The sequence below is a fragment of the Thunnus albacares genome, chromosome 8 (genome assembly GCF_914725855.1).
Source record: "Thunnus albacares chromosome 8, fThuAlb1.1, whole genome shotgun sequence".
NCBI classification, from domain to species: domain Eukaryota; kingdom Metazoa; phylum Chordata; class Actinopteri; order Scombriformes; family Scombridae; genus Thunnus; species Thunnus albacares.
Genome location: NC_058113.1, coordinates 26,581,931 through 26,596,175, shown reverse-complemented (window position 1 = coordinate 26,596,175; position 14,245 = coordinate 26,581,931). Strand labels below are relative to the sequence as shown.

The window sequence follows — 14,245 nt, the reverse complement described above, 5'->3', positions numbered from 1 at the left end:
GCTGGATCTATGGCTATTCTGTGCAATGCCAAATAATATGGTTTCAACATCTACACTAAAAATGGATGATTTTATATCTCCTAACAAAGAACCATGGAACCAGATTACTACAGTAAATGTGAAATGATCAGATAAAGCCTCCCAAGGACCTGCATCACTGTATATTTTATTATAAATAAAATGTTTAAAGCCCAAATTGGCTCCTTCAGGTATCAAACAGACTCAGGTATGGCGAAAATACTAAAGTTTTTAAAAACTTTATTCCTTCAGTGAATTTTGAGATAGGTCTTTATAATTCTTGTTATGCACCGTTTTAGTTTGCAGTGTACTGATATTGTTTTGAGCCTGGCGTAGAGGAGTGTATTGGTCCTGTGGTCGTAGCCACACACACTTACAGTAAGTCTGTTTGATACTTCTCTACCTGACACAGATTTTCATTTGGGCTTTAAACATGGCACTTTTTTAATGTAAGGAAAAATAAAATCTCAAAGGGAGTGTTGTCAACAGTGTTGTGAGTCCTATAGAGGCTTAAATCACAAGATGTGATTGTGTCTGAGTCTTATAAATAACATTACATGTAAACATACTGATTGACTCTGATTGCATTTATCGGACCTTTAAAATTATTTATGTTCGCGCCTTTGGATCGATTTAGTTTGGTATTAATTGAGGAAATGGTGTGTAAAACTCCCTTCTGGTTCCCTGCTGGCTGAGGACTAAAACTTGCCAAACTTGTCTTCTTCTTCACTGGTTCCAGCTCAACTTTCCAAATGTCTGTCTCAGTAACAATGACGAATGCAAATGAGAGGATTACTAAAATGTTGTTTTTTTAATAAAATGTTTCCACGGTTACTTACGGACACATTTGTCTCTGCTCTCGTAATAGCCTGGACAGCACTGGTATCTCTTGCGGTAGTCTGTCTTCACTGCTTGTCTGTAGGCCGTCTTGTAGGTAATCCTGAAAGAATAACACAGTAAATCCTCCGTTGGCAGGAACAGGAAGTCAGTCCTGCAAGGAAATGAGTCATCACGCTGCTGGTACCTGTGGCGCGTGCATCTGTAGGAGGTCCGAGGGTCCGAGCAGGGCTCCTCTGTCACGTGGTCATAAGGATGAGAGTAGGACTCTTTCACTGAGGTGGTGAAGCTGAGAAGCAGAACGACATACTCATCAAAGAAAGGATTTTTAAAGAAAATAGATTAGTTTTACTTTTGAACAAAGACCATGTTATTGGCTTAATCTTGTTCAAAATACCTTAGACTCACATCCGCAATTATATTAGTTGTCTTATTCTTATTCTATCTGTTTGTTAAGTGACACTTTCTTTGTTCACTTGTTAGGAATTCTGCAAATTCTGCGTTTTAACATTATTCATTTAAAATGCAAAAAATTAGCTCAGATGATGCTACAAATCTGATCGATAATGCTACTGTCTCAGGCATCAAGAAAAAGATCTTCGACTTTATTATTTCTTGGATTTCAGTGAACTTGAACGCTATGCATTGATGTAAATATCCTACATACCTCAGGTTGGAAATTAGCATCAGCCACTTGCCAGTTGGCTTTGAATTTTGATTTTGGCAGGGATGATACTCTGATAGGCCCTTTGGTAGGTACCCGACCATGATTTTTTTTCTTGAAAACCAATTTGGATGGTAAAAGGGCAAAAATAGATGTTGAAATTAGTTTTGAGACATTAGGTTATTTTCCAGTCTATTTGGAATGAGTCTTTAGCACAGTAATGCTGGGTTTTTTTTTTTGGTCTTTTATGTGACAAATGAGGTCTTTGACCAACACTGACCCTCTTGAATCCTTTTAAAATTGCGCAAGCCACAACAACAGCATTTATTCGCTTCTCACAGTCAAAAAGGCCTCACCTCTCCCATAGGCTGCATACATTGGGGTCTCTCGGGTTCAGAGACCAGCACAGACCAATCAGGAGGCTAAGAAGCAGCAGGACAGCGGAGCTCTGCAGAGTCGGCATGGTCCTGAGGGAAAAGAGGACAGACATTTCCAGTGGGATGCAAAAAACCCAAACATATCAGCAAGGACAGCCAAAAAACAAATCTTGTTGTTATCAAGATCAATCAATCAATATCAAGGAGACGGACAAAATAAAAGCAACATTTGTACAATGCAATGCAAGCACGTTCTGCAACAAATACTGTATGTAGCTTATAATGTTTTGTTTAGCCCAAAGAGGCATTGTTTTAACTCTGTCACCATTTCTGAGGCATTTTTGTAGTTTGTGGTGTTTTTTGAATTGTGTCATTGAGTCCACCTCCTGTAGAAGCTCATTTATATAATTTTACATACCAGTCTGAAAAACAAAAATCCAAACATCTGCAGCATAAGTCATACATTTTTCAAGTTTTTTTTTTTTTGAGTGATGAATCTGCACAACTTTTACACACAGGAATAACTGTGTTCTGTGAGGAAAACATACAGTGGAAAATGTTGCACACAGATGGAAAATCTACAAAAAAAGTTCCATTCCTTCTCTCTGCTACGGATTTGCATTCATTGTTTTTGTTTTTCATTTACTATAATTAACGTTTAACAGTGTGGCAGAGAGAAAGATTAATTGAAAACTGGTTCTTGGTACCTATAAATCGCGGTTGAGATTTAGCCTCTGACTGTAAAAGAGTTCATTAAAGACTCAGCAGAGGTGAGGCAAAGAGCCAGATTTGAAGCATAACGCTGTCTGTTCCCCGCCGCGCTCCACACCATCCCAACACGGCACATAAAACACAGACAACAGGAGACAACCTGACAGCAGACGGGATAGATAGGCTAGAGTGAGAGTGTAAGAAAGAACCAGAGAGAGAGAGAGAGGGCTCAGAGTCAAGAAATGTGACTCCCATCTTCATCTTGACCTCTATCAATCAATGCTGCAGTGAAGCCTCCACACTCCTCTGCTGTCCCCTTCCACGCTCCAGCAGCATCTGGATCCGATCAGAGCGTAGGCCCGAGAGAGCGCCTCGGCACGGGGACCCTGTTAGGCTCTCAGGGAGCAAAAGGGAGATGATTTTTTCTCCTTTAAAAATATCCCTTGGAATTGGACAGAAGTTCAGCAGGCCAGTAGTGTAAGCCTTCTGGTAAAAGCATCGTGGGAATGTAACGGCATTTCTAGAGGACAGTGTGTATATATAAGATCTGTCAGGCCTGTTCCCGTCTGTTTTCTCAACAAATCCCTTCTGACAGAATTACTGTACCACAGCTTCTCATGTCATCTACACGTGGCCTTGGAGATATTTCTGATATGTTGAGACAGTGACATCGCAACCTTAGATCAAGATTATCGTCTTCAGTCAAGTGACTAATGTAAAAACATCCCAGAGTCGATATAACAAAAGAGGAAAGAGTGACACAAACAAGTCTCTCCTATTTTTAATCAACAAACTTTCATAAAATTTCTTAGAAATAAGTATGGACTCTCAAAACATAGATTGTGTCTTTTGTGAATTTTCACCTTGCTTTTGTCACATGAAAAGGTTAGTTAGGTTTAGGTGACTACAACTTGAGCGAGGATCAGAGTAAGATTTCAGCCAAGCTGAAGCCAACTTAATCAATAAAAAAAATAGTCAATGATTTGGACATTTGACCCTGGTTGCAGGCAGAGGTTTCCACTGCATCACTCCAATGTCAAACTATCATTTATTCATTATTATAATTCTAGCCCTGTCTCCTTCATGTCATGGATCATAAACTCTCAAACCTCTTTTGTAAATTGTACTGTCAATTTTCACCTATTGCTGCATGAAAAGATGTGTTACCACCAGGTTTACGCTACAAGAACTTAGGTAAGAATTAGCACAAGATATCCAGAAGATAAGAAACTCAGAATGAAATCTGTAGAATTTGGAGATATGACCTCGGTTGCTGGTAGAAGTTTCCACTGTGTCACTACACTGTCAAACTACTTTCTGGCCCTGTAACCTTCATGTCATCTGTTTTTGGCAGAGAAATGTGTTTCTCTCATTTTTCTTGCACATATTTGCATTTTAAGTCACTGTGCTCATTTTGGGAAATTTCCTGAGATGAGAAGATTTGCCTGTGGCTTGGAGAATGATGCATGCCTGTGATAGAGCCAAGGTCAGTGGTTCATTTCCCATCAGAGCCACACAAAATGTGTTCTTTATTGGGGAAGAATACAATGTAGAATAAGAGTTTTTTTGATGTGTTTGTGGCAGTGGCGTAGGCAGAAATTGAATTTTGGGTGGGCCAATACAAAAGTGGGTGGGCTATCTTTGCCCAGAAAAACTGACTTATGAAAAGTTAGAAGCAGAAAAAAACCAGACAAACTTAAAAATGAGTGACCAGTTTACTTTGCAATGCTCTGCATCACAAAGGCAACAGCAAAACACCGCCTATCCAACATGTTCAACCAACAAAGAATCAGTCTACAAAAGCTGTACACAACCATATAGACAAAAAGCATCTTTTATAGCCCATCCAGCCCAAAATACAGTATATTTGCACCAGCAAGACCGGCTGCACATCGTCTCTACAGTGCATGGCACTGTTAATTAACCATTTTATTGCACAAAGTGGCAACTAAACATAAACCGAGACAGCAGAGAAGGTGTTAACATAAGACAGAAATCGCACATGATACATATCCCCCATGCATTCATTCATTCAATAGCTTACAGCTATTTTGCTTCAGTACCGGTCAGCTCATGAAAAACCAAATCTGCACATTTTACAGAAAACTGCATCCTTACACTCTATTCCAACTTTCCATACCACACTGATGAGAATCACCTTAATTTTCCATCTTTGGCTGTGCTGGAAAATAACTACAAATTTAGTTGTGAATGTGGTTCATAAATTGCACATAAATTGGCGGGGGAACCCATAGCCTTGAGAACATGATTTTAGTTGGGGGTGCTGAGGTGCTGACTATTGAACAACTCAAACAAAAAATGTTTATTTAATACTTGCAGCGATCCCACCACAGTGCATCTCCCCATTGAGAGAGACACTGTGCGCATTTACACAGCTGTGTAACTTCATTGATTATGTAAATCTCCTGACACGCCGACAGGATCCATCAGGATCTAGTGTTAACTGATGTTCTGTGTTCCTCTACACATCCAAAAGATCACACACTAAGTCCAGGTTCGTTCAGTGAAATTGTTTGGAGTGAAGCAGTTGTCCTGATAAATCCTGAGCTCCATCAGAGCTGTCTAATAAATATTTCAGAAGCTAAAAGTTTACTTCTGTTTCCTCTGGAGAATTTCCCCTGTCCTGTCAAGTTGATAACTACAGTTTTTAGTAGTCAGGCTGCTAGAGACAATTCTAACTGGCACCACTATCTTTACAGGTAGTGGGCAGGGTCTATTTTTGCCAGACCGGCTTGCAGACAACAGAAAAAAAATAATTATTGCAACAACATAAATGGACCTATAGGCTCCAGCTCCCCCAGCACCCCTACTTCCCGCGGCTATGGGTGAACCCGCATCAGTCTGACTGGAAGAAAGTGCTATGCCACCAGGGAGCAAGCAGCCTCCTTGTGGGCTGATGAATCTGGTGGACTCAGTCGATGGAGACGGTGGAGTTTCTTCTTCCTCGACTTTGATCAAATAACACATTAAAAACTTTGTTTAACCATACTTGTGGTGTTACTGTTACATCGCCATGAAAAGCCAGCTAGTTGGCTGAAGGCAGCTCAGGAAGGTCTACGTGTCAGAACCAGAGCAACCGATTACATTCTGGAGACTTTCTACAACTTATCTTAACAGTTCCTTTTAATCAGACGACAAATTCTCATCAACAATAAATCAAGGTTATATTTAGTTATTTCCATATATCTGTTTTTTGTATTTAATGTTACAAAATGTATTTTGATCAAACTTGGCTGGATGGGCCGGTGAGTAATGTGGATGGGCTGGTGCTGCCCAGGCACATTATCAGCTATGCGCCTGGTTTGTAGGGGTTGTCCACCATAAACACCTCTGCGATCAATCAGACGCTCATTTAACAGATTTACATCTAACTCTGTCCAGTGGCTGGTTATCCCTGCTGGAGATTTGGCATGGTGAAGACTGCAGCATAAATCAGTGCGAGTGTACAGATCTTCTGCTAGTGATAAACTGTCTCTTACTACTCTCCTACCCCAGTGTCAGGAGTTAATACACTCGCTGGCACAAACGCTAACGCCTAAGAAATCTGTGCCACAAAAACAGAATTTTATGAGAGCCGGCATATGGCTTTTATTAAGAGGAGTCATCAACTTCACCAGCCACTTCATTGGACTGGGGGTAAATATTTTTCATTACCTTCTTTTCATTTTAATTGTGCTTCATTAGAGAAAGGCTTCAAACCACATGGGAATTCTTAAATGCTGAGAAACAGAGCAGGCTGGGCTCCTTAACGAGTGCAGACAGAGTTGTTTTGAAGTTGAGCTCAGCCGCTGTTTGCATTGCAAGTTTGGGTTACCTACAGTGTTAGGGAGGGGCGGGGGGGCAGGTAGTTGTCTGGAGCTCCAGGTGGTAGTATATGATCATCTGGAAACATGACTGTTTAAGGAGGCAGGCTAGCTTTTTAATGGAATAAAGGAGTGCAGGTAGTCTAAAACTGGAGAGTTTTACATGAAACTCTAACCATAACTGTGGACTGATTGATTGTTCCCCTTTCCTCCTTCGCACATAATGGCCTTCAACTCCATTACATTCAGCCCTAAAATCATAATTTCAATTTCAATGTATTTTATTTGAGAAGGAACAATGTACATTAATCAAGTTAGCCAAAAGGCTAGTTATTATTGGCGGCCCCTTTGCCTGATAGAATAATAAAAATGATACAATATCTACAATATATATATATATATATATATATATATATATATATATATATATATATATACATACAAGAACCTTTTCACTTCAACAAGCTTGACTATGCAGCAGAAAAGAAGTAGCATGATGCCGCAAGAGTTTTTCTAATCACTTTTGATGTGTTCAGCTAACAGCTAATTGGCAGCAACATATGTACACCTCCACAGTTCACATCCACTGGTCAAAGAGGTAAAGTCTGGACCAAGATCAGTAAAAAAAACCCACAATAGTAGAGGCTGCTCCAACATATTTTTGGTCTTGTTCGTGATGAAAAAAACAGACAATCTCATCCAGCACACTGAAACTTTCATGTGGTTCTATAAACCAATAGAAAATAGGCAAACTACCACACACACCCATACACACGCAGGCGTACAGTACGTACATGTGCACTAACACTTACAAACACATAACGTGCGCATGCTTGCACATACACAGTCCCAACACCCACTACGGTTTCCAACTCTTTCAAGGACTGATCATGTGTTTTCATGTTCTAGAGACATTAAACACAAACATCAAATGAGTCCCATACGCTGACACAAGTTCAGAGAGAAACTATTTTTAGCGTCTGAGGACATTTTGCTAATTCACTGGGCTTCTCTTGGCCCATACTGTCAAGAGAAAAAGCAGGGGCCCAGGAGTACACACATCGTACCAACTGAGGAATGCTGTGAGCTGTTTAAGGGCCCCGCAAGGCTCTTTCCAGAACCGCACAGGGGCTTCAGTGAAAACAAAGCCCAAATGAAAACAGATGCACTGGTTTTATATTAATCTCGCTAGACACTCAAGTACCCATGTTATTACCATATTCCGTTTCAATCACGGGCCCATCAGGATGTGTAAGCGCTGACAACTGAAAAAATTATTTTGATTCGATTTCATGCAAGAGAGACATTTACTTGACAGGTCGGACTGGGTGTTCATATTAGTTCAACTGTAGTAACAGGGCCTCCTTTTCTAATGTGATTATCAAAAGCATAAAGGAACAACAACCTGTTAAAGAAGTAGTTTGACATTTTGAGAAACAGGCTTACTTTCTGGGAGTTAGATGAGATGAGAATCAATACCACTCTCATATCTGTCCAATAAATATGACGTTGGAACCAGGAGATTGTTAGTTTAGCTTAGCATAAATACTGGAAACAGCTAGCATGGCTCTTTTGAAAGGTAACAAAATCTGCCAATCTGTAAGTCTACAGCTCAAAAACCAAAGTGTTAAAAACAGTAATTTGTTGTTTTACAAGGGGTTGTGTGCTGGGCCATTTCTTGGCTGGATGCAGTGACTTCCTGAAGTCTTGTTGTCACTGTGAGGTTGCTATGCTAAGCTAAGCTAACTGGCTCCACCTTCATATTGAACAGAATAATATGAGAGTGGTATCAATCTTCTCATTTAATTCTCTCTAAGTATTTCCCAAAATGTATAACTACATTTGTATAAAAACAAAGTTTAACCAGCAGTCATTTTCAGTTTTTCAACAACAAGGATAGCTAGATTTAGTATGGCTATGAGTCTGGAAACACATAAAATTACAAAAATGAACAACCACTTGCACTTGCATGAGTCATGGCAGTTTACACAATTAAAAAAACATTTAATTTAAGATGTTTATAGTTGCAAAGCATTATCCCAGAGTAATGATGACTGACCAGTTACAGAATACTGTATATTAATTGTATTAAATGGAGTCAGCTATTAATATGAATAGGAACAACGCAAAAATAGATCATAGATCATGTATCAAATATTTTTAATTTTCATCACTTTTTGATCAAAATAATGGACATCTTCCATATAGCTTTTTTCTGGTGAAGTTTTATGCAAACCACATGGCATTGATCAAACTGTTGATTCACACTGTGTGTTTCCCCGTTTCCTTTCCATCTAACCTCAGATTTCTGTCTCTCTATTTATTTCTATGCAGTTGCAGTGTTAATTGAGGTAGAAAATATTAGTCACTCACTGGAAGGGAACGTCACGGGGGAAAGAAAAATAAAATAGATGGAATAACATTTTCTCTGTAGTGCACAGGGAGTGAGGAGGGGTGTTAAGAGAGACAGAGTGAGACAGACAGAGACAGACAGACAGAGAAAGAGAAGATAAAAAACAATAAAACTACCTGGAATGGAACAAATGAGGAAATCAGATTCATGAGCCAAAGTGATGCTATGAAAATAATTCCCAATGCACAAGTAAAACAAATAGACAAAGATGATAAAATAAGATATTTTAAGCACTGGAAAAAAGAAATCCAATCAATAAATAAACTAGAATGCTATAATTTACTGGACAGCGAATTTCAATTAGCCCAAAATTTAACCCAAATGAAACATCCTATAAAAAGACGGCAAGAGAATTTGTAGACAGAAAATCATTTTCTCACAAGTTGTCCAAAATACAAAGAAATTAGAGAAGATTTCTTCCTCAAATTCAACCAGACAATCCCAGACTTTCTTACTCTCCCAAAAGACAGGCTAATTCAAACCCTTCTGGGGAAGTCAGCAGTAGAGTAGAACTCAGAATATCTTACCGCATGTCTCAAAGCAAGACATATTTCAATGTAAGATACTTTTTTTTCTTTTGTCTTTTATTTCATTTTATTATTGACTGTTTATATTCTATTGTTTCTATGTGACTTTTTTCTTTGACAACATGTTTGATCCATAATGTCATGCAAATAAGGCCAATTAAATTGAAAAAAAAGAAACTGAGAGAGAGAGAGAGAGAGAGAGAGAGAAGTCCATTTTCATGTCGTGTTGCTCTGACATCAGTCAGACAGAGAAACTACAGAATGTGTTTCCATCTTCCAGACTATCTTTTTCTTTGTTCAAAGCTGTATTTGCAATTCTCTTGGTGTTGCAGATTCCACCGTGCTCTTCCAGAATCAACAGCATAAAAATTTAAAAAATCCCTTTGTTCCTTACTCCAACCTTATTACAGAGACTACCAAATGTTGCCTTTCAACATGGTGAAATACTGTAGACTTTCTGCTCCAGAGTTATGACACAGCCTGCAGGTGCAAAGCATTTTTGTGTGGCATAATATGACTCAAACTGCTGGTAATTTATGTCTTGTTTCTTGCTATCTTGGTAATAAGTAATTCTAATATAAGCATCACATCACCATTACAAGGTCTGATGTAAAAAAGTTCATAATAAGGTCATTTAAGGCTAACTTGACAATGATGGATGTAAAGTTAAAGCTGAAAGCTTGTTTTGTATTGAGAGTATTTTAATAGAAACCAAAAACTGTAAGTGGATACTGTTGTAAAGAGCTCATAGTATCCTGTTACCCCACTAGAACACTGCAACTACAACGCTCCCAGAATCCAGGCTTCCTTGTGGTTCCTAGAGTCTCCAAAAGTAGAATGGGAGGCAGAGCCTTCAACTATCAGGATCTTCATCTGTGGAATCATCTTCCAGTTTTGGTCTGGGAGACAGACACCCTCTCTACGTTTAAGAGTAGGCTTAAAATTTTCCTTTTTTGATAAAGCTTATAGTTAGGGCTGACTCAGGCTTGCCTTGGACCAGCCTTTAGTTGTTCTGCTAGAGGCCTAGACTGCTGGGGGACTTCCCATGATACACTGAGCTTCTCTCTCCTCCTCTCCCTCTCCATCTGCGTGCGTTACTAACTTGGCTTCTTCCCCGGAGTTTATGTGCTTTCTCGTCTTGCGGTTTTCTATGGATCGTGGTCATGGACTGCCTGCTGCCATGGTCCTGTTTGACGACCATGCCTAATATTATTACTATTAGTCATATTTCTATTATTATTATTATTATGGCTATTATTGTCGTTTTTATTATTGTTGTTGCTGCGCTTCTCTGTGTCTCTCTCTCCCCTCTCTCTCTCAACCCAACTGGTCAAGGCAGATGGCCGCCCACATTAAGCCCGGTTCTGTTGGAGGTTTCTTCCCGTTAAAGGGGAGTTTTTCCTTACCACCATCGCCAAGTGCTTGCTCATGGGGGAATGTTGGGTCTCTGTAAATTAAAGAGTATGGTCTAGACCTGCTCTATATGAAAAGTGACATGAGATAACTTTTGTTGCGATTTGGCGCTATATAAATAAAATTGACTTGACTTGTATATTCATTCAATTATAACTATTTTGAGAAAAAAAAATAGAGGATTACTTCTGGGAATACTTTTAAAATAAAATCAAGAAACTTGGAAGACTGTTTAAATGAAGGCAGATGTTCTTTATAAAATGTGGGTTTTAAACATGATATCAGGTTCCTGAACTTTGTCATTGCGGTGCAAATAAATAAAGTGAAAAATGACAAAGTCAAAGATGATAATCAGAATACATTTTTGATTTTTCTTTAGTCATTTGGATTACTGATTACTGTTTTAATAAGGTAATTAGTCACTGCAATGTAAGGCAGTTTCAAAATACAAGTAGCCTGCCCAACCCGCCAACATGCAACTGAACTTTAAGGAGTGATTTAATCGGCCAGTGTCTCCCAAAGGGAGGGATATGGAGTGGTTAAACTGTATTATAATGCCATTAAAACAATGAGAGAGCAGAAATGAAGAATTATTGCCCTTCTATCAGGCTTTACTCCCCAGTGCTCTGCCCACCTACAGTGAGCTGTGTACAAAGTAAAATCTCCTAAAATTTAGCTCCGTTAGACAAAATCTTAACAAACAAGGGTTTGTGGCTTGCTGCAGGCCCTTTAAGAAGGTCTTGACATGAAAATCGGAAACCAGTGCACTCTGCAGTTCTTTGAGCATTGTAAATTGGCAAAACCTCCAGCAGCAAACAAAGAAAAGGAGACCAAATGACAAAAATCAACTCAAATGTTTCCTGGCAACATGATGGTCACACTGCACATGATTAAAGCCTTGCTGTGCACCATTACACTTAAAAGTTGGCCTATAAAGTTGCGGTGTGTAAGGGGATTTAAATGATCACATTACGATTGTGATCATCACAGATATCAAAAAACACCGTCCACAGGAGAACGCAGCCCTCACTGAACAAAAGGTTTGCGTCGCAAATTTACAGTTGAGCTCTTAGAATAACAAATCTATAAAACTGCTTGAGGGCAGAAACTGACAAAAACTGCCAGTTGGAATAAATTACCCAGAGTCCTCCATGTGACACACCGACCGCAGCCACAGTCCCCTCTCCCCCTCCTCCCCATCCCACCCTCACATTAAGCCCGAGTTACTGTAAACCCATAATCCTTTGCATCTGGGTTCTTGTCTTGGAGCATTGGACGGGTTCGGCTGCAGTACCACAGTGAGGCTGGCATCAATCCCCAGTTGCCGCCATGCCCCATGTTGGGTGGGTGGTTTGTTTGAGAAGGGGGTGCAGGGACCCTTAACAACACACTGGGGATGTGGAGAAACAATTACATGCCACACCCAAAAATGTAATGTGAGAACACACGTTAAACTCCAGAAAAAACACACCCACAGATTACATGGTGTGCATCCCTTTTGCCACATTATCAACTATCCGGTGAAAAATCACAACGCCTACATCAACACGTTTCACTCGGTTTACAGTAAAGACATCATACGGTAAAAAGGTGGTATTCTGCCACAACAGCTGAACCCCCACACTGGAAAAAGCTTTTGAGTGGAAAACTCTTGGCAGCTCAAATGCACTTGACGGTTCTCGGGGGAGTTGCATGACAAAAGGATGATCTAGCGAGAGAGAAAGAGAAGGGGGGAGGCCTTGCAGAGATCTTGAAAGTCTGAATTTCTCTGAGTGAGCTCTGCAGTGTTTGCTATCTGCAGGACTGCTGCAAGAGAGCTGAGAATTCTTGAACTTTTGACCTTTGAACTTTAAGAAACGCTGCACACCTTTGCAGTTCTTTTGTCTCCTTTTTCAGACATTTATATTGTCTTAAGTCAGCAGATCTGCCCTACTGGAGTTTCCAGTAATCACATGGGAATAAATAACTTGGATCATCTTCATCAACGTCTTCTTACCAACAGGCTCTTAAATGCAATGACAGATGCCCAGTGCTGCCTGCCAATCTGTCCTTGGGTTCGAGTCATTTTAAGGCTCTGTTAATTAGGAGAGCTGCAATGGAAAAACTAATGAAATCACCTTATGTCAACTCTATGTTATCTCTACAGCAATGTCAGGCCAGCTTTCATTTGGCAACCTCCGGCATTTTGGCCTGGGATACTTTATTTAACTGAGAAAAACAGGATACAGTATGTGTCCCATCCTCATGGTCCCTCTTTACATTAGTTGTCTTTCATATCACTTCACTTCACTTCACTTCACTTCACTTCACTTCACTTCACTTCACTTCACATATATATAGTGTATAAGATTTATACTTTATAAAATGTATACCTACAAACCAAAGACCCTAAGGCTAGAGATCAAAAAACTTAATAACTTACAAATGAACTTAACCTACATGAAAATGAAAGGAGATTCAAGACAATGTGATCTGAGAGGACCACACCTTTTCCTGTAGTGGTAAAGAGCTAACAGTTAGATAAGCTAGAGCTGTGTATGTGTGTGTGTGTGAGTGTTTGTGTTGGAGAGTACTGTTTTAAGTGAGGTCAGGAGGTACTGGAGCTCATTTCACAGCCTCTGTCCTTGCGGTGATGGAGAACAGAGCCCGTGGATAACAGTGGTTGGAGTGATAAGGTCACCATGGTAATCTTGTTGTTGTGCACCACATGAGGACATCAACATGAGGTCACCATAGAGCAGAGTGGACTAAGTGCCAAGCTAAGTGCCAGGCCAGCTGTGTATCGACTCCTATCTGCAACCAGTAGGAACTGCAACAACAGTGATAAAAACTTGTATACTTTTAGACAAACATCCTACAGAAATATCTAATGAAGAGTTTCTGTTTCAAAATACTTTTTGGTTTAAGAACAAATTGTTTTTGTTTTAGCATCTGGAAAACATCCACTGAGAATTGACTAAGCTGGAAGCTGGATTTATTAGCAAATCTATGGGGAGTGGTTTAGATGACCAGTCAGAGCCATCTCCCAACTCGACCCGTATGAACCTCTACTTAAACCAAACACTGCAGATACAAAATTAAGTATTAAGCAACTGAATGGCCTATTGCTCACCTCAGAGTTATGCAAAAGACAATTTTGGTGGATAATGTAAGTGAAATTTGACTGTTTCCATATCAGCTGCCAATAGTTGTCAATAGTTTGAAGACCAAATGACATATTACTCCAATCAGGTACAAAAAACATTCACGCTTCCCACTAATGATGCCCCTGACCCAAACAAATGCTTACTGAGCCATGACAGACCACAGTAACCTGAGTTAAAATTAGTGGGCTGGCTTCTGTTTTGCTCTTTTAAAATGTAAGAAAAATTACTTGTGATACAGTTTACAGTTAGCACTATGGACTAACCAATACTGGATTTATGAGGCGAATACCAATATTGATATTTGAGAGTTTAAAA

General features: G+C 39.6%; 1 protein-coding gene across 2 annotated transcripts in view; it reads right to left on the bottom strand.

The window, feature by feature from the left end:
* pear1 (platelet endothelial aggregation receptor 1) overlaps positions 1–14,245 on the bottom strand; it is a 52,758-nt gene that overhangs the window by 24,623 nt on the left and 13,890 nt on the right. The window contains exons 1-4 of one of the 2 annotated variants that reach the window (XM_044358158.1): positions 7,878–7,985; positions 1,876–1,986; positions 1,043–1,144; positions 858–958 (exon numbers count right to left, since the gene is read on the bottom strand). In XM_044358158.1, the coding sequence (XP_044214093.1) occupies positions 858–958; positions 1,043–1,144; positions 1,876–1,982 (310 nt within the window). In that variant the 5' untranslated portion in view covers positions 1,983–1,986; positions 7,878–7,985. Of the gene's footprint in view, positions 1–857; positions 959–1,042; positions 1,145–1,875; positions 1,987–7,877; positions 7,986–14,245 lie in introns of those variants that run through there. The other variant, XM_044358157.1, reaches the window with a different exon arrangement.